Source organism: Amblyraja radiata, chromosome 1, assembly GCF_010909765.2.
Source record: "Amblyraja radiata isolate CabotCenter1 chromosome 1, sAmbRad1.1.pri, whole genome shotgun sequence".
In the NCBI taxonomy this organism is placed as follows: Eukaryota; Metazoa; Chordata; class Chondrichthyes; order Rajiformes; family Rajidae; genus Amblyraja; species Amblyraja radiata.
In genome coordinates, this window is record NC_045956.1 from 174,864,061 (window position 1) to 174,887,739 (window position 23,679).

General features: G+C 44.4%; 1 protein-coding gene across 1 annotated transcript in view; it reads right to left on the reverse strand.

Annotated features, from left to right (window-relative positions):
• suclg1 (succinate-CoA ligase GDP/ADP-forming subunit alpha) overlaps positions 1-23,679 on the reverse strand; it is a 69,251-nt gene that overhangs the window by 20,002 nt on the left and 25,570 nt on the right. Inside the window, exons 3-7 of the mRNA XM_033035486.1 lie at positions 20,693-20,809; positions 16,653-16,865; positions 13,284-13,341; positions 7,009-7,092; positions 3,290-3,441 (exon numbers count right to left, since the gene is read on the reverse strand). Of these exons, the coding sequence (XP_032891377.1) occupies positions 3,290-3,441; positions 7,009-7,092; positions 13,284-13,341; positions 16,653-16,865; positions 20,693-20,809 (624 nt within the window). The remainder of the gene's footprint in view (positions 1-3,289; positions 3,442-7,008; positions 7,093-13,283; positions 13,342-16,652; positions 16,866-20,692; positions 20,810-23,679) is intronic.

Genomic DNA, 23,679 nt, shown 5'->3' on the forward strand with positions numbered 1-23,679 from the left:
AGGTCGCCAACTCTTCGATGTTAAGCCGTAGTATGGACGAAGATGCGATATGGGTAAGAGATTAAAAAAAGTTTCCCCCAACCCCCCACATAAAACAAGCTACAGAACACTAAAAACATACATTTAACGCATACTATTAAAACACAAGAAGGAAAGGACAGACAGACTGTTGGCGAGGCAGCCATTGATGGCGCCACCTGGTAAGTCCAAGGATTACTTCAGGTAGAAGCCACCCAGTTTACTGGAAGACCCATAAATATATAGTGAAGACAAGCAGTCGTCCCAGTCAAGTATAGATTTAGGCATTGATTAAATATCGTAATGCATGACAGAATTAGTCATACTCCTCAGTTCCATTCAACTTTTATCTGCCTTATCATTAGAGTGGCAAGGTGGCACAGCGGTAGAGTTGCTGATTTACAGTGCCAGAAACTTAAATATCATAAAAAGTTTAACTAATGCACAACAATAAGGTCTTTCATTTCATAGATGAATGCAACACTTCAAATAAACACAACTGTCAATAGCTCAGAGGGATTACGTACATGAGATTGCTCAGATTCCTCACATTTTAACTCCACATAATACTTTATTAGCCAAGTATGTTTTGCAACATACAATGCAACATGCCATGTCAGTCATACAAATAAAAAGCAACGGAACACAAATACATTTTAACATAAACATCCACCACAGTGACTCCTCCACATTCCTCACCATGATGGAAGGCGAAAAAAAAGTTCAATTCTCTTCCCTTCTTTGCTCTCCCGCGGTCGGGGGGCCTCGAGCCCTCCATTGATGGGATGATCATGACTCACGTAGCCGGCGGCGTTTGGGCCCTCAGCACCGGGCGATCAGCTCCTGCATCGGAGGCGATGTCAGCTCCCCCGTGCCAGACGGTCGAACCACACGTCAGGGCTGGTCGAGCCTCTGCGTCGTTGAAACTCCCAACTCGCCTCTCCCGAGACTGCGAGCTCTTGATGGCGGTTGAAGCAATCCCAGGCAAGTGATCGACTCCAATGTTAAGAACACGCCCCGCGGTGGGGCTGAAGGTCAGAGCGAGGATGCCTCCAGCTCCATCGATGGTAGGCCGTAGAGTGACCGGAGATGTGACCCGGAAAAAAAATTGCATCTCCGGCAAGGTAAGAAACTGTAAAAATGTTTTCCCCGACCCCCTCCCCCCACATAAAACAAACTAGAGAACATTTACACAAAATTTAAAAACACACTAAAAATAAATAAAAGACAAAAAAAGATAGACTGTTGGTGGGGCTGCCAATTGTGCAGCGCCCCTGGTGGTATAGTGTGTATACCTCGTGGTGCAATGAGCATTCCAGTGTTACAATGGAACGAAGAAAAAACATGAGTCGCAAACTTTTAATTAGGACAGGTTTCTAAGAACTCCGCAACCCTTCCTCAATTCCCACATCAACCGAGCAGTGTAATCCTAACCCAGCAGGCGAACTGATCAAGCGACAAGCAACAATCTTCTGCAAAGCATAGTAAATCACATGTCTCCAAACCCCGGGATTAATAAATGACAGAGGAAAGTGTAAAAAAGATGTACAGGATTAACTTCAAAAGAATGCAGCAAAAATGATACACACACACACAAATAACTTTTCAGGTGAAGCATAGATTAACTTGCACCTCCTCCAACCTCATCTACTGTATCTGCTGAGGCCCAGCGCAAATTGGAGGAACAGCTCCTCATATTTCGCTTGGGTAGCTTACACCCCAGTGGTATGAACATTGGCTTCTCCAACTTCAAATAGCCCTTGCTTTCCCTCTCTCTCCATCCCCTCTCCCTTCCAGGTTCCCCAGCCAGCCTTACTGTTTCCGACTACATTCTATCTCTGTCCCGCACACTCCCCTGACATCAGTCTGAAGAAGGGTCTCGACCCGAAACGTCACCCATTCCTTCTCTCCAGAGATGCTGCCTGACCCGCTGAGTTACTCCAGCATTTTGTGTCGACCTTCGATTTAAACCAGCATCTGCAGTTCTTTCCTACATAACTTAATGAAGTACCGTGCATAAAAATAGAATTGAAAATTAATAATCAAAGTTTACAAAGAAGACCCTTGAGCTCTCGGGGAGCTTAAACACAGGAGCTGAGATTCAGAATTCAGCAGCATAATCTCCACAAGCAGCATGCGAATATTTTAGCAGAATCCCTCCTAGATTTAATTTGATTATTTGTTTATATGCATTGTTTATAGGGAAAAAAAAACATGAAACCAGAGCCACCGTGTGAAACCGAGTGCCACCTACACTTCACGCTGTCTCGAAAGAGCAGCCAACATAATCAAAAACGTCCCATCTTGTTCATTCTTTCTTCTACCTGCTCCCATCTGACAGAAGGCACGGAAGCTTGAAACTGCGTACCACCAGTCTTAGGAACAGCTTCTACCCCTCTGTATCCGCTTCTGAATTGTCCTTCTATAAGCTTGGGTTCTGTCCGATTCACCTCTACCCCATTGTGAACATCGCACTTTGTTAATGGAACTGATGCATTACAATGCTGAGAACTATATTCTGTACTTTGACTTGATTGTATTTACGTATAGTAATATCTGATCTGTTTGGATAGCATACACAGCAAACCTTTTAACTGTGCCTTGGTATCCGTGACAATAGTAAACCTAAACTATACTTAGGTTTAAGTTTAGAGAGAGGAAGTGAAATCCACGCAACTGTCTAGTTTAGCTGGGGCATCTTAGTCAGCATGGACAGAACAGATCAAGCGACACGCAACAATCTTCTGCAAAGCGTAGTAAATCACATATCTCCTAACCCCGGGATAAATAAATGACAGAGGAGAGTATAAGAAAGATGTACAGGATTAACTTCAAACGAATTCAGCAAAAATGATACACACATACACACATAAATAATTTCCAGCCGGCAACAAGTCAATATGCAACACATTCAACTTAATGAAGCAACCGCAGGAGATGCAACTCCCGTCCCTTTACCTCCCCCCTCGACTCCATCCAAGGACCAAAGGACTTGTTTCAATGCTGTACGACTTTGACTTGTTAAAGGCCTAACAGGTCCCTTCATCAACAAACCTCCTCAAAAACATCAATCAAATTAGACAGGACATTCCCTCGACTTTCCCCGATCAATCCCTGTCACCGCACAAATTAATCCTATCCCTCAGAATTTCCAACCGCCAATGTTAGACTAATTATCACACTAATTAACACGTGAACTTGCAGCTTTTTCAACAGAAGTAAGTATTTAACAGAAGCCCCCAAGGCTGACAGCAGGAAATATTTCACATACCATATTGTGCTGCTGTAAATATTCTGCAGCATTCTCCTCAGCATTGCCACCAATCTCTCCAATTAAAATGATGCCTTCTGTTTTAGGGTCCTTCAGGAAAACTTCCAGGCAATCAATGAAGTCTGTTCCGTTGAAGGGATCCCCACCAATTCCTAGGATTTAATTGGAAACGAAAATCAACAAATTAGGGGGGAGTGCATCGCTACAAATTAACATTGCACAACAATGTTATTACCTCATGGTGACAAATCCAGCTGTAAAGGAATAATCACCAGGTTTGGTATGATGAAAGAATGGAGCGACTGGGCTTGTATACACTGGAATTTAGAAGGCTGAGAGAGGATCTTAGTGAAACATGTAAAATTATTAAGGGATTGGACACGCTAGATGCAGGAAACAAGTTCCCGATGTTGGGGGAGTTCAGAACCAGGGGCCACAGTTTAAGAATAAGGGGTAGGCCATTTAGAACTGAGATGAGGACACACTTTTTCCACACAGAGTTGTGAATTTGTGGAATTCTCTGCCTCAGAAGGCAGTGGAGGTCGATTCACTGGATACCTTCAAAAGAGAGTTAGATAGAGCTCTTAGGGTTAGCGGAATCAAGGGGTATGGGGAGAAGCAGGAACGGAGTACTGATTGTGGATGATCAGCCATGATCACACTGAATGGCGGTGCTGGCTCGAAGGGCCGAATGGTCTACTCCTGCACCTATTATCTATTTTTCTATGTTTCTATGTTTGAGGAAAGGTCTCGATCCGGAACATGACCTTTTCCTTTTTCCAGAGATGCTGCCTGACCCACTGAATTACTCCAGAATTTTGTGTCTATGTTTGGAGTACCCAGAAGAAACCCACTCAGTCACAGGGAGAACATGCAAACCCCACACCGACAGCACCTGAAGTGAGGATCGAACCCAGATCTCTGGCGCCATGAGGCAGCAGCTCAATCCAGCTGTGCCGCCAGGTTTGTTTCGGTTGAAATGTAGAAACAGAGACGTTCAGGTGCTGAAGTAACTCGGCGACTGTTTTGCTAAACACCCATGCTCGGTCCACCAAAACTAACTGCATCTCCCTGTGTAACCATTTTAACTCCCCTTCCCATTCCCTTTGCCACACTGACCTTTCTGTACTGGGCCTCCTCCATTGCCAGACTGAGGCCACATGCAAACTGTAGAAACAGCATCTCATATTCCACTCAGGAAGTTTACAACTTAATGGTATAAACATTGAATCCTCAAATTTTAGGTCAGCTCTCTAATTACCCCAACCTCCCATCTGCCCCACCTAGACTCCCACTCCCACCTATTTCTCCCCTCCACTCACCCCTCCTCCTCTCGCCTCTCTACCCCTCTGGCTTTATACTTCACAAGTCTTCAAATCTTGCTCACACCTTCCTTTCTTATCTCTGGCCTATGTTCCAACCATCTGCCTATCAACCGCCTCCCCCCTCCCATGTCAACCCATCACCTGCCACGCTTTAGCCAGCCTCTCCCCTTTTCCAGCTTTCTTCCCTCCTCCCCCCACAATCAGTCTGAAGGAGGGTCACGACCCAAAACATCTCCTATCCATGTTCTCCCTGGATGCTGCCTGACCCGCTGAGTTACATCAAAACCATGGGTCCTTTTCTGTTGGTCGAAAGTTGTCAGTCAAGCAAACGCTCACTTTCCAGATGTAAAGACCACTGGACAAGGATTCTCTCTTTTTTAAATCATGACAAACATGATGAAAGGCTTTGGCTGACAGCCACCATGCCAGCTGCAAGACTAAAGATGAAGGAAGCTACAGAGAGCCAGATTCTGTCGTGAGGCGAGATCACCAACACTCAATCCTCAGCATCCCATATCCAGCAGGCTTCCAAACCAGCAGAGTGATCACACACTCGCACATCATTTTCGGATGCTACAATCTGTCTCTAGTATCCTGCAGTGCTCATTTTCCCAATGCCACATGATTCCAATGTGGTCTATTTGGAGAGTTAAGTTCCCCTGATGCTTTTGTTCTAAGTTGAATGGGGAAGCGCACCAATCAAGAACAAATAAAAGCCGGGGAAAAACAATAGACAAAACTTTTTGTATCGACTTTTTCCACACAGAAAGTGATGGGCGTTTGGAATGGGACCAGCGGTAGTAGTTGTGGCAGGTATAGTTGTGGCAGTGGAGGCCAAATCACTGAATGGATTTAAGGGAGAGTTAGATAGAGCTCTAGGGGCTAGTGGTGTCTAGGGATATGGGGAGAAGGCAGGCACGGGTTATTGATAGTGGACGATCAGCCAGGTAGTTGAGGCCAGTTCATTGGCTATATTTAAGAGGGAGTTAGATGTGGCCCTTGTGGCTAAAGGGATCAGGGGGTATGGAGAGAAGGTAAGTACAGGATACTGAGTTGGATGATCAGCCATGATCATATTGAATGGCGGTGCAGGCTCGAAGGGCCGAATAGCCTACTCCTGCACCCATTTTCTATGTTTTTATGTTTCTATGATCACAATGAATGGCGGTGCTGGCTTGAATGGCCGAATGGCCTCCTCCTGCACCTATTTTCTATGTTTCTATGTATAATAACATTTAAGTGACATTTGGACAGGTACATGGATAGGAACGGTTTAGAGGGATATGGGCCAAATGCAGGTAAATGAGATGACCTTATATGGGGTATATTGGTCAGCATGGACAAGTTGGGCCGAAGGGCCTGTTTCCGTGCTGTTTGATGTAAGAACAGCGATGCCGAATAGCTCTAACTTACACCTACACAGAAATAACAAATTGGCAAATGCGTGTTTATACCTTCTTTTAAAATGCTGCCAATCTAGATAGGGAAAAATGCCGAAAACAAAGTGTGATTTCTACCCATTTAATTAATGTACAATACCCATTATTTCTGCAGCTCTGATTGCTGGATGCCATGGGGCAAGAAAGAGTCAGGAAAAAAGTGTCTGGAAAAAAAATAAAACTGACTCTAAAAGTGGCATGAGCTATTTTTATATCATCTTGACTGGGGTTGTTTGTGTTGTTGCTTGGAGAAGGCGAGGTGTTGTTACGGCAGCAGCATTGTTAACAAGCTGTAGAACTGGAAGTTTAATGTCCAGATTGTCCAGTGTGGATTCGCCTTGCAAAAAAAAGAGGAAATGCAAGTCATACTGCAACTTAAATTAAGATACACCATCCACTCTCAGCATCAGGAACAGCAGAAGAGCTCACAAGTTAATACGAGCAGAATTAGGCCATTTGGCCCATTCAACCATGGCTTTCCTTCTCAACCCCATTCTCCTGCCTCCTCCCCATAACCCCTGACACCCATACCAATCAATAATCTTTCAATCTCCATCTGAAAAATATCCACTGACGGCTTCCAAAGCCTTCTGTGGCAATGAATTTCATGGATTCACCATCCTCTGGCTAAAGAAATTCCCACTCATCTCCTTTCTAAAAGGTACGTCCTTTTATTCTGAAGCTTAGGCCTCTGATCCTAAACTCTCACATTAGGAGAAGCATCCTCTCCACATCCACTCCATTCAATCGTTTCACTATTGGGTAAGTTTCAACGAGGTCACCCCTCATCCTTCTAAACTCCAACGAGTGCAGGCCCAGTGCCTTCATATGAGGCCATGAATCAATGCACTCAATTAGAAATGTTCTTCGCACAGCATTCATGAGGATATACAGCACGGAAACTCTAGCATGCAGGACAAGCCCCCCCCCCCTGACAAGGATGGACATAACTTACCCACACACAGAGACTGGCCCAGGTCAACCTGTGTCGTCTGGTGAACAGCTTCATATGTTAGTGTACCGGATCTTGATACAATACCTGGAAACAAGTACATTTCTTTATTAAATACCTGACAAAATGTGTCTTAAAACAGTTCAGCTTCCATTACCCTCCATAAAATCCTTGATTCAATTACTCTCTGCATCCAGAACATTACCCAGAGGAGGAAAGCAGTTGAGATCCTCAATCTGAACAAAATTGGCTGCAGACCTCAGATGGCGGCTACTGAAGCTTTAAATACTGACATTTAACATAAAAGTAATTCCTCAGCTAATGAAGCAATCAGTGCCTTCATCAGCAACATCGACTAACATTAAGGCAAGGTCTGCTAAGTGATAGGCAATATTCACTGGACACATTGGCTTACAACTAAATAGAGTCCAATCACTTCCTCTTGATATACAAAAGGTATAGAAGTGTGAAAACGCACACGTCCAGATTCGCAGGCAGTTTATTCCCAGCTGTTATCAGGCAATAAACCATCCTACCAACAACCAGAGAGCAGTCCTGAGCATCTACCTCATTGGAGACCCTCGGACTATCTTTGATCAGACTTTAGTGGACTTTGTCTTGCACTAAACGTTATTCACGTTATTCTTTTATCATGTATCTGTACACTGTGGACGGCTCGATTGTAATCATGTATTGTCTTCCGCTGACTGGTTAGCACGCAAAATAAGCTTGTCACTGTACCTCGGTACACGCGACAATAATCTAAACTTAACTCAGCTAAAAATAAAACATTTCAGGTCACAAGATTATAAGGAGGCAATTTAAACCACTTTGGCCAGTGTCCCTAATCAGTTAAATGAAGGCAGATTCTTAATCTTACTCCATTTATATGCCCCTCTTGAGAAATTATTTATTGACGTCAAGATCTGGACATTGTTTGCAAGGCCAAGATGTATTGTCCATCTGGGCAGTCACGGTGGCGCAGCGGTAGAGTTGCTGCCTTACAGCCAATGCAGCGCCGGAGACCCAGGTTCGATCCCGATTAAGGGTGGTGTCTGTATGGAGTTTGTACGTTCTCCCGGTGACCTGCGTGGGCTTTCTCAGGAGATCTTCAGTTTCCTCCCACATTCCAAAGAGGTACAGGTTTGTAGGTTAATTGGCTTGGTAAATGTAAAAATTGTCCCTAGTGGTTGTATGATAGTGTTAATGTGCGGCGATCGCTGGTAGGCGCAGACCCGGTGGGCCGAAGGGCCCATTTCCGTGCTGTATCTCTAAACTAAACTAAATCTCTAAATGAGATGATGGTTAGCCACCTCTTTAACCTCACTGAAGTTCTTCTGTTGAGACATGCTGGTTTCAGGAGTTCCAGAATTTAGATTTGGTAGTAGTAAAGGAACAGCAACATATTTCTAGGTCAAGATAGGTGCAATTTAGGGCGGCACGGGGGCGCAGCGAAAGACCTGTGCGTCTTTGGAGTGTGGGAGGAAGCCGAAGATCTTGAGCAAACCCACGCAGGTCACGGGGAGAACGTACAAACTCCATACAGACAGCACCCGTAGCACAATCCCATACTTGACTGAAAGCCAAAGTGGAAATCTGGAGTAATATTTTGCCCTCTTCGATCACCAGTCCCTGAATTAACAGCAGCACCATAATTACTATTAGAAAATATTCATCAGATGAATATGAGAAAAAAAGCTTAATACTTTTCTTATCTCTGCAGTTCAGATAGACTTGTGAAACCATAGTAAATTCCAACATTCATTTTCATTATTCCAGACAATGGAGAAATTGAATGCTCAACTAAAATAGGTCTGGAATCCTTCTAACTGCCTCAAGTTCAGCGGTATGAACATTGACTTATCCAATTTCAGGCAGTCCTTGCTTTCTCCTTCCTTCCCAACTCTCCCTCAGCCCACTGTCTCCACCTCTTCCTTTCTTCTTCCCGCCCCCCCCACCCCCACATCAGTCTAAAGAAGGGTCTCGACCCGAAATGTCACCTATTCTTTCGCTCCATAGATGCTGCCTCACCCGCTGAGTTTCTCCAGCATTTTTGTCTACCTTCTTCACTGTGATGGAAGGCAATAAAGTTCAGTCATCTTCCTCCATTGTTCACCCTTGGTCGGGGCCGAACCCTCCGCACTTGCCGATGGTCCGATGTTCAAGCCCTCATGTTGGGATGATGGAAACTCCGGCGTCGGGACGGATCGGAACATTCCGCAGCATGGAGCTCCCGAGTCGGCCTCTTCTTACCGGAGACCATGGCTTCACGGTGTTAAAGTTCACAGGCCCCGAGGTCGGAGCCCTCGGCAAAGGATCGCAGGCACCGAGATGGTAAGTCCGCACGCCCGCGGCTTTAAGCTCCGGGTCAGTCTTCAGGAAAGACTGCACCACTCCACGTCATTAGGCCGCAGGGGAGGATCAGAGATGCGATACGGAGAAAAATCGCATCTTCGTCGAGGTAAGTGATTGGAAAAAGTTTCCCCCGATCCCCCCCACCCCCTACATAAAACATAACAAGAAACATTGAAACATATATTTAAGACATACTTAAAATAATATAAACAGAGAAGGGACGAGACAGACTGCTGGCGATGGCGGCCATTGCTGGCGCCACCCGGTGGCATTTATTAGAAACTGTTCATGGTGGACGTCAGGTGACAGCAGGATTAGTCTTGGTTTGATGCTCATCACACAGTAGGGGCTGCTAATAATTAGGTCTGGATTCCGCAGCCAGAGACAAAGCAATAGTTACCTCAAGAAAGGTTGCCCATGATAATCTTGCCATCACTATGCAAAATTGAGACAAGCATCGCAATACTTTCATATTTCCAACTTTGGGTACTGCTAGTTTAGTTTAGAGATATTAAAGTGAGGAAAGGCCCTTCTGCCCACTGAGTCTGCACCGACCAGCGATCCCCGCACACTAACGCTATCCTTACACACTATGGACAATTTACAATTTTTACCAAGCCAATTAACCTACAAATCTTTACGTCTTTGGAGTGTGGGTTGAAACCGGATCTCCCGGGGAAAACCCCGCAGGTCACAGGGAGAACGTACAAACTCCGTTCAGACAAGCACCTGTAGTCAGGATCGTACACATGTCTCTGTAGTTGTAAGGCAGCAACTCTACCGTTTAGCCACTGTGCCGCCAGTTCCAAGAGACCTCTGGGATTCAGCAGCAAGAAGCAGTCACCCTCACTGCAGAACTCTTAAAGAGCACAGGCGAGATAGAGCACGATTTACATAACATTTTCAGCACTGCAGTAGACAATGTCCGAATTAAAACGCAAAAGATTAAGGCTGCAGCAAAAAGGAAACAATTACTTTGCAGCAAAAATTACAACGAGCATAATTGTGAATTAATCCAAGAGGATGACAATCCACACGGAAAATTACGTCTATCGGGACTGGAGAGATCGTCAAGCAGTAATTATGTCTCAGCACATCGTTAAAAATGTACAACCATTTTCAGGGATTGTCAAACTGAGAATAGTTTGCAAACACCCAAAGTTTCAGACGGATCACCACTTTCTGAAAATTAATCCAAAAGAGTTTCTAAAACAGGACAAGTGGTGGTGGAGCCGGAGTATCAAGGATGGCATCACCCAAATTTCTGCATTTAATATGCATATACCTGCTCCAGAAAGAGCTGCCTGCTTGACGATGCAACATAGCGGTCAATCTGAAGAAAGGGTCTCGACCCGAAGTGTCATCTATCCCTTTTCTCCAGAGACGCTGCCTGACCCGTTGAGTTACTCCAGCATTTTGTGTCTATTGTGGACACCAGGCTCCACTGTCCACGCCAGGCTCCGATGACCACTGCGGACATTGGACTTTTTCTCTGGAGCTAGACACAAAATGCTGGAGCAACTCAGCGCGTCAGGCAGCATCTCAGAAGAAAAGGAACAGGTAAAAGAAAAGAAAAGGGTTGGTACCCTTCTTCAGACAGTCTTAAGAAAGGTTCTGACCCGAAACATCATCGGTTGCTTTTCTCCAGGGATGCTGCCTGAGCTGCTGAGTTACTCCAGCATTTTGTGACTATCTTTGGTATAAACCAACATCTGCAGTTCCTTCCTACACATTTTCTCTGGAACCGCGATGCTACAATGCCAAGAACTATATTCTGCACTATTATTCTCTTCGATCTACCATTAGTACTTGACTTTGGCTTGATTGCATTCATGTATGTATTATCAGATATGATTAGATTGCACGCAAAACAAAGCTTTTTAGTGTATCTCGTTACACGTGACAATAATAAATCAAAACCTAAAGTAATGAAAAGGAACATTGACAGATTTGCCGTTGTAACAAGCGCAAGAGATGCAGGCATGATTAATGTCCACAAACTAAATAAGTGAGAATCGCCCACATATGGTTGGCATGATTGCAGAGACTTCAGGGGAATGGAGAGATGGGGTAGAGATAGAGCACAAACACAAACAGCTGGTCAGGAAATATGAATATGGGAAAAAAAAGATCAAAAAAACACCCCGCAGTTCACATCTGAAGTAGTGGAGGCAGGTGAGGCAGGGACTATTGCAACATTTAAGAATACATGGATGGGACAGGTTTAGAGGATTATGGACCAAATGCAGGCAGGTGGGACTAGTGTAGATGGGACACATTGGCCGGTGTGGGCAAGTTGGGCCAAAGGGCCTTTTTCCACGCTGTATGACTCTATGTGAGAGGAGCTTACTTTTAGCCCCTATTTCTGCTATGCCCCAAAGTTAAACATGTGTACCTGCATAACTCTCTTCTGGAACTCACTTCTTCTCATGTCTTCCCCTATGACATACCACCGATTTTTAATCCCCACTTTGCAAATCTCCTCACCCCACCATTCATAACAGTTTATTCAGATGCTGTATCCCACAAGCTGGAATCCCTTCTCAAGTTCCAATCTCACCTCAACGTCATCTTATTTTCATAATTAAAAACTTTACTGGGTTTAACCCTTGGGATCATAGATTCTGAGCCATACAGCACAGAAACAGGCCTTTCAGCCTAACTCGTTCTTGCCCCATCTAAGAAAGTCCCATTTGCCCGCATTTGACTATTCCCCTTTAAACCTTTCCTTTACACAATACACAACACACAATACAATTTATTTGTCACTTGAACCTCATAGAGGCTCAAATGAAATGTTGCTTCTGCAGTCATACACACATGAAAAAAAAAGACCCAAGACACAACACAATTTACACAGACATCCATCACAGCGCATCTCCTCCTCGCTGTGATGGAAGGCAAAAAAACATATCTCTCCCCTGCACTCCCCTCTCCCCCCCACCGATGTCAGAGTCAAAGCCCCCGGCGGGCGATGGCAATTGTCCTGCGGCCATTAAAGCCACGCCGGGCGAATATACCTGTCCAAGTGTTTTTTAAATGTTGTTACAGTATCTGCCTCAACTACCTCCTCTGGCAACTCATTCCTTAACCCCACCACCCTCTGAGTGAAAAAGTTGCCGCTCAGGTTTGCAGTAAAGCTTGTCCCTCTCACCTGAAACTTATGTTCTCTAGTTTTTAGTTCCTCACCCTGGGAAAAAGACTGTGCATTCATCGCGCCTATTCCACTCATGATTTAGTTTAGTTAGGTTTAGAGATACAGTGTATATGGATAGTTATATGGATGGGAAAGGAATGGAGGGTTATGGTCTGAGCGCAGGTATATGGGACTAGGGGAGATTATGTGTTCGGCACGGACTAGAGGGGTCGAGATGGCCTGTTTCCGTGCTGTAATTGTTATATGGTTATATATGGTTATATGGTGTAGAAACAGGCCCTTCAGCACACCAAATCCACGCCAACCAAAAGATCACCCCATACACTAGTTCTATCGTACACACTAAAGCTTTACAGAAGCCAATTAACCTACAAACCTGCACGTCTCTGGGAAATATGTGAACAATAGGGAGTACCCGGAGAAACCCCACGTGGTCACGTGCAAACACCGCACAGCCAGCACCCATAGTCAGGATCGAACCTGGGTCTCTGGTGCTGTAAGGCAACAACTCTACCGCTGAGCCACTGTACCACCCCACAGATAGACCTCTATAACATCACTCCTCAACTTTGTCCGCTCTACGGAACAAAATCCTAGTCTGCTCAATCTCTTCCCAATAGATCAGCCCCTCAAGTCCTGGCTACATCCTTGCAAAACCTTCTCTGCACTCTTTCCGGTATAATTGCGATTGCACAAGTTAAGTCACTACACACATGATTGCAAGAAGTTCATGAGAGATAAAAATCAACTTGAATTTGCTACTCACCAATTCTTCCCTTCTTATGGATATGCCCAGGCATGATTCCAATTTTACACTCTCCAGGCTAACAAAAAAATAAATTAAGTCAGGAGATTAATGCAAGTCAAAGCTTACACTCAGCAGTCGACGTAGCAGAATTACAAAGAGTAATAATTGCTTTATGGGAAACATGCCGTGACAACAAACAAAATACTAGTCAAGTCAATGTTTGTAGCTCGTGCTAAGCTAATTAAACTAAATGATATATGACAATCAGATAACAAACTACCTCAGAAGAACATTACAGTGCACCATACAGGAACATAATTGTGTATTTGTTCTTAGTACATGACAATGCCTTCTCCTTGCCATCTGGGTACTGCTGGCAAAACGATATTTGGGAATAGCAATATTCATTCGTCATCCTGAAATCTTCTGACAACTTTAAGAATTAAACATTCGATGTTGGACTGAGTTGCAGGAGGGCCAATCTGCGCAGGTGGGCCAATCTGCGCAGATGTGATACTTTTTTTTCTCCCCTTGGCTGATCTAGTTTAGTTTAGTTTATTGTCACGTGTACCAAGATACAGAGAAACAATTGGGCTTCTAATCAGTATACTTTTCGAAGCTTTAATGGGAACCAGGCGGGTGACTTTTTTTTTTACACAAAGTATTATGGGTGTGTGGAACAAGCTTCCGGAGCAGGTAGCTGAGGCAGGTACTACTGCAATGTTTAAGAAACACTTAGACAGGTAAGTAGATAGGGTAGGTTTAGATGGATATGGGCCAAAAGCAGGCAGGTGGGACCAGTGCAGATGGGGCATGTAGGTCGGCGTGGACAAACTGGATGAAAGGCCAGTTTCCACATTGTATAACTGATACTTTTCCCCCCAAATGCATGCAAAAAACGTATTAATACCTATTTTACAATTCATCGTCACAGAATCTAAAGAGACAATGCTGGAATTCTTACCAATACCGTTCTTATTATTTGGCTCCTACATCAGTAACTCAGAATTTGTGGTCCAATGGCCTGGCAATGGTGAATAATTTTTATATCATCTCTGATAATGTTCCAATAAGCAACATGACATTATGCAAGGTTACAAGGTTACATTCTCGGGATGGCGGGACTGTCATATGCTGAGAGAATGGAGCAGCTGGACTTGTACACTCTGGAGTTTAGAAGGATGAGAGAGAATCTCATTGAAACATAAGATTGTTAAGGGCTTGGACACGCTAGAGGCAGGAAACGTGTTCCCGATGTTGGGGGAGTCCAGAACCAGGGGCCACAGTTTAAGAATAAGGAGTAAGCCATTTAGAACGGAGACGAGGAAACACTTTTTCTCAGAGAGTGGCGAGTCTGTGGAATTCTCTGCCTCAGAGGGCGGTGGAGGCAGGTTCTCTGGATGCTTTCAAGAGAGAGCTAGATAGGGCTCTTAAAAATAGCAGTCAGGGGATATGGGGAGAAGGCAGGTACGGGATACTGATTGGGGATGATCAGCCACGATCACATTGAATGGCGGTGCTGGCTCGAAGGGCAAAATGGCCTACTCCTGCACCTATAGTCTATTGTCTAATGCACTAACAAAGTCAGGACTTTCACAGAGAAAACAAAACCTACCCTATAAAGAACGACAGCGTGTGTCAAAATTAAACATTTGTCACAATCCTACACTGCAGTGGCTCACAAATGGAGGTCAAGAACAGCAGCAGTAGACACTCTAGCCCCTCGAGCATGCTCTGCTTCCAATCACGGCTGGTTTGATCTTACCCGCAACTCTGTTTTATTGCCTGATCCTGTCAATTTGCAGTCCAAATGTCTGTGCACTTCCGCTCTGAATATAGTCAGTGACCTAGCGACCACAGCTCTCCATGGTACAGTCAACTTGCAACAAGGCAAGAAAAAAATCCCTCCTCATCTCACTCTTAAAAGAGTGACTGTTTATTCTGAAACTACATCCTCTATTTTAAGATTTCCCTGTGAAAGAAAACACCTTCTCAGCATCTTATTCGTATCCATAAGATTATTTCCGTTCTGCCCATCCTTTCCTCTTAAAATAAACTCTTCATCCCAGGAATCTATCTGATGAACCTTCCGTGAATTGCTTCCAATGCAAGTACAACACTCTACAGAGTAAGGAGACCTAAATTGTACGCAGTATTCCAGGTGTGGGCCTAGCAAGCCTTATTTAGTTATGGAGTCTTACAGCTTGGAAACAGGCCCTTCGACCCAACTTGCCCACACCAGCCACCATGTCCCATCTACACTCGTCCCACCTGCCTGAGTTGCAGTAAGATTTTCCGACTTTTATCGTCCAATAAAGTCCACTTGTCTATCCACTGAATTGCTGTGCGTACATATGATTTAAGCACTTGCAAATGCACAATTAGAAGCAGGAGTAGGTCACTCCCCCTCCCCCTCGCATCTGCTCTATCATTCAGTAAAATCACGACAGGTCTGATCGCAATCTCAACTCCACATGGCAACCATGTGTTTCAAGTACATGAACACTCAGATCCCTCTGTACCATTACATAGTTTCACTCCAATTAAAAAGTGCTCTTGTGTTCTTGTTTTCCTATCAAAGTAGATGACCTCATCATTTGCCACACTGTACTTCATCTGCCAAATTTTCACCCACCCCTTTATATCTATCGATATCCTTTGTATATATTTTTCTCACAAATTGTCTTCCATTTTCCCTACATATTTTTCTAAATCTGATTTCAGATGCTCATGTTTTATTGTGCATGAAAGCTCAACAAAGGATGAGTGGAGGGGAACTGAAACATATCGAATAGTGAAAGGCCTGCATAGAGTGAATGTGTTAAGGATGTTTTCACTCGTGGGAGAGTCTAGGACCAGGGGGCACATCCTCAGAATAAAAGGACGTTTCATTAGAAGGGATACGAGGAGGAATTTCTTTAGTCAGAGGAATCTGTCATTCATTGCCACAGAAGGCTGTGGAGGCCAAGTCATTGGGTATTTTTAAAGTGGAGATTGACTTCTTGATTAGTAAGAGTGTCAAGGAATATGGGGAAAAGGCAGATCTTCTTCTTGCCTATGGCGTGCACAGCCTAAAGTTGTAGGTCAACTTGTTCTATTTGATCTATTTGTTTGTGCACGTCGGGTTGTTTGCATTAGTCGAAACAGGGTGGACCACATGAAGGTTGCAATCTCCCACCCCGGCCGATGAATGGGGTTGAGAGAACAAGATAGATCAGCCATGATTGAATGTCGAAGTAGACTCAATGGGTCAAATTGCCTAGGAGTTACGACTTGTATGAACTTTATGACCATTTGACTTATGAACATTAAATAATTTAGAACTGTGCAATAACATAAACGGCAAAGGTTTACTAAAATGGCAAAAGAATACTTGAAGATGCTTACATTGATTACTCCTGGACAGTTGGGGCCAATAAGGCGAGTCTTAGACTGCCGCAGTAGCCGATGTTTTACCCGTACCATGTCTTGCTGTGGAATGCCTTCCGTGATACAAACCACGAGCGGGATCTCAGCATCTATTGACTCGTGGATGGCAGCAGCTGCAAATGGAGGAGGGACGTAGATAACAGATGCTTCGGCTCCTGTACTTTCTTTAGCCTAAAAGTACAGACATCCGATCAGTTTATTCCTTGTAAGTCTCGGAAACCTTCAGCTGTTAACCCTTTCACTTTTCACAAAACCCGCTGCTGCAAGCATAGTGACCCAGGGCTCATGTACCAAGCAGCCGCCCTCATACATTAGTGTTACGGGCAGGCTGGTGAGAGAAAAAAAAAAACATCATGCACATCCCAGCTGAGAAAAGAACCAAACACAATGCCCTCAGCTGGGAAACTTATATAAGATGCACTGGTTAAACAGGATAATAAACAAAAGGGACATAAGCCCATTCCAATATGTTTCAACCTAGACATCTTTAGTTTAATTTAGTTTAGAGATACAGCGCGGAAACAGTACACTAACACTATCCTTTCACACTACGGACAATTTACAATTATAGCAAGCCAATTAACCTACAAATCTGTACGTCTTTGGGGTGTGGGAGGAAACCGGAGATCCGGAGACAAACCACGCAGGTCTCGGGAAGAAATTACAAACTCCTTACAGACAAGCACCTATAGTCAGGATCGAACCCGGGTCTCTGGCGCTGCAAGGCAGCAACTCTACCACTGCGCCACCTTGCGGCCCCATGCATGCCTCCGCCGACATGCAAATAGCAAAAGCATTAAAATGTGGGGATAACTCTTTAAAACAAAATTCATGTAGCATGATGAGATTAATAACATCCATTTACTGATGCATTAACTATGAATGTGTACAAAATCATTAGAGGAATAGATCGGGAAGGTGCACAGAGTCTTTTGCTCAGAGTAGGGGAATCGAGGACCAGAGGACATAGCTTCAAGGTGATGGGGAAAAGATTTAATAGGAATCTGAGGAATCACAAAGGGTGATGGAACAGGCTGCCAGAGGAGGTTGTTCAGGCAGGGACTATCCCATCGTTTAAGAAACAAGTAAACAGTTACGGAAAGGACAGGCTTGGAAGGATATAGATCAAGCGCAGGCAAGTGGGACTAGTGTAGCTGGGACACTGTTGGCCGGTGTGAGCAAGTTGGGCCGAAGGGCCCGTTTCCACACTGTATCATTCTATGACTCTGTGAATGGATTTCATTAGGTGCCCAAAAACATGATTGGAGAGATAAAGGATCCTGAACGAGAAGGGTATTAATGGTTTTTAAGCAGCAGCTTCCAAAAATGGGCTTTAATTTGCTGAAAGCAAAGCTCTCTATAGATGGCCAAAGGCAAGGGAAGCAAGCAAGAAACTATTATCCATCACCAACATTATCCATCACCAAGAAACCACCATCTATCACCACCACTACCATCAATGTTTTCCTAGCTGGCTTCCCATGTTTTTCCTCATCAAAAACTGTGCTTACATGTCTGTGCCCACAATCCCAAATGCACACTGTCAGTACCTCTGGACTCAACCTGATGGTGAAATTCAAAGCTCTAGTTCCTGTTTGAATTCTTCTCCCAGTTCATTCACTTTCAAACTGCCCCTAAAGAACTGTTTCTGACAAGAACCTCATGCCCAATTATCTTGCATTTGCCCTGCAAGGAGCATTGCTTTCAGTAATTTCAGCCTTATTTTCAATGCTATTGAGAACCATCAATGTCTCCCTTATTTATGACTCTCTTTAAACGCAACTCCTCCAAATGCCAACTTCTCCAATAGCCTGAAGAAGGGCCTCAACCCAAAACGTCAGCCATTCCTTAGAAACATAGAAACATAGAAAATAGGTGCAGGAGTAGGCCATTCGGCCCTTCGAGCCTGCACCGCCATTCAATATGATCATGGCTGATCATCCAACTCAGTATCCTGTACCTGCTTTCTATCCATACCCCCTGATCCCTTTAGCCATAAGGGCCACATCTAACTCCCTCTTAAATATAGCCAATGAACTAGCCTCAACTACATTCTGTGGCAGAGAATGCCAGAGATTCACCACTCTCTGTGTAAAAAATGTTTTTCTCATCTCAGTCCTAAAAGATTTCTCCTTCATCCTTAAACTGTGACCCCTTGTTTTGGACTTCCCCAACATTGGGAACAATCTTCCTGCATCTAGCCTGTCCAACCCCTTAAGAATTTTGTAAGTTTCTATAAGATCCCGCCTCAATCTTCTAAATTCTAGCGAGTACAAGCTGAGTCCATCCAGTCTTTCTTCATATGAAAGTCCTGACATCCCAGGAATCAGTCTGGTGAACCTTCTCTGTACTCCCTCTATGGCAAGAATACTTACTCCCTCTATGGCAAGAATCTCTCCAGAGATGCTGCCTGTCCTGCTGAGTTACTCCAGCATTTTGTGTCTATCTTCGGTGTAAACCAGCACCTGCAGTTCCTTCTTACACAACTTCTCCAATCATGCATTTGGCCAACTTTAAAAAAAAACTAATTTGGCTGCATGTTTTGATTTTGCTCTGACATTTCTGGTTACATCTGGCTATTTCTGGCAGCTCTGATCACCCATTACAGGAAGGATATGGAGGCTATGGAAAGGGTGCAGAGGAGGATAACCAGAATGATAACTGGAGTAGGGGTTATTAGCTGCAGGGAGAGGTTGGACAGACTTGATTGCTTTCTCTGGAACGCCAGGGGTTGCAGGGAGACCTGATGGAAGTATATAAAATTATCAGAGCACAGATAGGGGAGAACCTTACTCCCCAGGATGGAAAATTCTAATACGAGAGGGCACAACTTTAAGTTGGGAGGGGTAAAGTTTAAAGAAGATGCGCGGGGCAAGTTTTACATTATAGAGTATGCTGAGTGCTAGAGTAAAACCGAGATGAGAAGAACTTTTTTCACACAGAGAGTGGTGAATCTCTGGAACTCCCTGCCACAGAGGGTAGTCGAGGCCAGTTCATTGGCTATATTTAAGAGGGAGTTAGATGTGGCCCTTGTGGCTAAGGGGATCAGAGGGTATGGAGAGAAGGCAGGTACGGGATACTGAGTTGGATGATCAGCCATGATCATATTGCAGGCTCGAATGGCCGAATGGCCTACTCCTGCACCTAATTTCTATGTTTTCTATGAGTGCCTGGATCACCTATGCTGAGTGCCAGGGATGGTGGTTGAGGTAGATACAAAAATGGTATTGAAGAGACTTTTAGATCGGCATATGGATATGCTAGGAGCACAAGAATATGGATGATGTGCAGGTAGATAATAGATGGCCTTGGTATCATGTCCGACGCAGATATTGTGGGCAGAAGGGCATATTCTAGTGCTCTACTTTTCTATGTTGCATGTTAATTACACATTGCATGACCTGGAAAAATGAAAAGTTTACTTTCAGCTTTACATGCACATTTTGGTGGTCGCTTTGTGTATGTGAGTTGTAGACGTTGGTAAGTGCCTTGAACAAGAGCTGTCTGGTGGAGTGAGTCAGCAGATCTGTTCCCATAGCCAATTTAGCAGGCCAGTATCTCGGCCCCTCGACAACCTAGTACCGATCTAGTACCGTTCGACTCCTCTCAGAGGCCATGATCTCTGTTAGACTAGCAAAATGGGCAATCTCGCACAGCTCTGGAACTAGGGGTGCTGGAAAATCGGTGGCAGACCTGTAGTTGCATTGCCTGTGGAATGTGATTATGTGAGAGCTGTTTAAATGCAAACTCTGCAGTTATATATAGGTCACCAAAACACTATTGGCCATTTAAAAAGCACGGTGTCAATAATATATTTAAATTTAAATAATATTTTAAAATCGAGTTTAAAACCAATTCCAAAATGGTGAGAAGTTCCCAGGAGATATCTGTTAGAAATGGTGAATCACTGATGTACAATCTTTTGTTAAATGTACTGAAGCAGGGAAGATTCCCCTTGGTACGAAACACACCACTGAAAACATTAAACTAACATTTACCTCTTGAACCGTGTTGAAGACAGGTAAATTCATGTGGGTTTTACCGCCTTTCCCTGGTGACACTCCTCCTACTAAATTGGTGCCATACTCCAAAGCCTGCTGGCTGTGAAATGTCCCCTGGAATATACAATAAAAATAGAGAATCAATCAACACAGAATGAAATGCCATCTTGAAGTACTGAGCACACTATTTCTGCCCTCCTTGAAATTGCACCAATTGCCGTCCCTCTGGCATATCAGGCAGAATATTTGTTGTGATAAATTGAACTTGCCTCAAGAAGTCTACCACACAAGACAGTGTTTAATTGTCATATGTACCGACAGCAGAACAATAACATTCTTACTTGCAGCAGCATAACTTTTGTAAACACAATACTCATAGGAGACAAAAAACGAACAAAACAATCAATATAATAGCCCCAATACTGGAGCAAAGGCCAGTCCTTAGTGCAAACAAAGACAGTTCATAATTCATAGTTTGGTGTTGTGTAGTATTCAAGAGCCTGATGATTAGAGTCATAGTGGTACAGTGTGGAAACAGGCCCTTCGGCTCAAATTGCCCACACCGGCCAACTTGTCCCAGCTACACTTGTCCCACCTGCCTGCGTTTGGTCCATATCCCTCCAAACTTGTCCTATCCATGAACCTGTCCAACTTCAGTCTGAAGAAAGGTCTCGACCCAAAAAATCTCCCATTCCTTCTCTCAAGAGATGCTGCCTGTCCCACTGAGTTACTCCAGCATTTTGTGTCTACCTGTCCAATTGTTTCTTAAACGTTAGGTTAGTCCCAGCCTCTAGCAGCTTGTTCCATACACCCACCAGCCTTTGTGTGAAAAAGTTAAGTGCCTGTCCCACGAGCATGCGACTCCATGCGGCAAGCGCGACCTATGCGACTCCATGCGGCAAGCGCTACCTAACGTGGTCGCTTGAGCCCTATGGCCTCGCGGGGCCGGTCCCGACATCGCCGGAGCCGGTGCCGTATGGAGCTGTGCGGAGCTGGTCCCGACATCGCGCGGGGCTCCGAAAAACTGACCTTGTTCAAAAATTCCGCAGCCGCCTCGACGCCGTACATCACGCGCGAACTTCCCGCGGACTTCGCTCGCACTTCATGTCACTCACTCGACCTCCGCGCAGCCCCCGCTTCTGGTTAGGTCGAGCTAAGCATGTCAAATGCAATATTTTGGGGAATAAAACTTTAAGAGCACGAGCAGTTTTTTTCATGTACGGAACTGCATCAGTCACAAACAGAAGAACATTCTCGTGTTTTATACCTTCTGGCTAAAGTACAGCAAGTGAAGATGTAAACAACTGAGCAATAGTTGAGCTGTTTGACTTCTCCAATACTTCTGCCGTCAACAATTGCTCCTTTGATGGTTGACCTGCCTCCAGTGTACCGTTGACCACATTGGCAACGTATCTCCCCAAAGCATCGGTTGTCACGTCTATTGAGATCCATATTTTGTTGCATCTCTAATTTTTTGCACAACAATGTTGAAGTTGCTTTCAATATAATTTTTCCGTAATGATGACTTGCTTGGTATATGTTCCTCTGTGTATTTCTCTAAAAAAACCTCTGAGAGATTTGTTTTCTAATTTCCACAGTGAAATTCCAGCATCAATGAATGCCTTGCACAGATCACTCGAAAACTCAAGATTTGTGACTGGAGCCAGCAGTAAATATAGTGAGGAGACAAGCTTGGGTATTTCACTTGGGTAGCGTTATCAACATTGACTTCTCTAATTGTAGATAGCCCTTGTCTTTTGCCTGTATCCCCTCCCCCTTCCCAGCTCTCCTCCTAGTCCTACTGTCTCCGCCTCTTCCTTTCTTTTTCCCTCCCCCTCCCCCACATCAGTCTGAAGAAGGATCAGCAAGAAGGAACAGCAAAAAAAAAGGCTGATTTAGGCACTCGATCGTGAAAAGGGCATTATCTTGGTGAAATCATTAAAAAAGGCAAGAAAAGGCACATGGCATTTATGGCAAAATCCTGGCTTTAATGATTACAATCAATCCATTAACAGTTTATAGATACATGATACGGAATAACTTTTAGTGCAAGGTAAAGCCAGCAAAGTCTGATCAAGGATAGTCCAAGGGTCACCAAAGAGGTAGATAGTAGTTCAGCACTGCTCTCTGGCAAGAGAGCCCAGCAGCGACTACACCCTCTCCGAAGACTATGGAAAGCAGGTCTCCCCACTACACACCTACGAACTTTTTATAGGGGGACAATCGAGAGCACATTAACTTACGGCATCACTTCCTGGTTCGGGAGCTGCAAGGTGTACGAACGGCACCAACTAGACAGGATTGTGAAGACCGCCAGCAGGATTATTGGTGCTCCACTCCCTTTCCTGCTGGACATATACAGGAAGAGATGTACCAGCAGAGCCATCTCCATCATCAAAGACCTCTACCACCCATCGCATCACATATTCTCCATCCTGCCATCTGGGAAGAGGTACAGGAGCATTAACTGCAAAACCAGCAGGATGCTCCTCAGCTTCTTCCCGCAGGCTATAAGACTGATAAACGGACTTTGCCCCCTGCCAAAGTATCGCGCACCAACCACCAACCTGGACACACTGCAGCAGAGCCACTGTCGTGCCGCTGCCGATCGGAACGCCTGTTGATGTTTAGTAGAGAGTAGAGCGTTTAATTTGTCATGATATATGTAATTTTATTTCTATTTATTTTTACTGCACACTGAATGGACACTGGTTGGGCAACCTTTTTTCGTTTCCTCTGGGTATGTGAATACTCAGGAAAATGATAATAAAGATATACTTGATACTTGATACTCTCACCAGCAAACTAACCTGGTTCTTTCACACTGATGTGGTTTTCAAGAAAGCACATCAGCATATTTACTTTAGAATATAGAAACAAAGAACTGCAGATGCCGGTTTACCAAGGAAAGGCACAAAATGCTGGAGTAACTCAGCGGGTCAGGCAGCATCTCTGGAGAGCATGGAATAGGTGACATTTAGGAT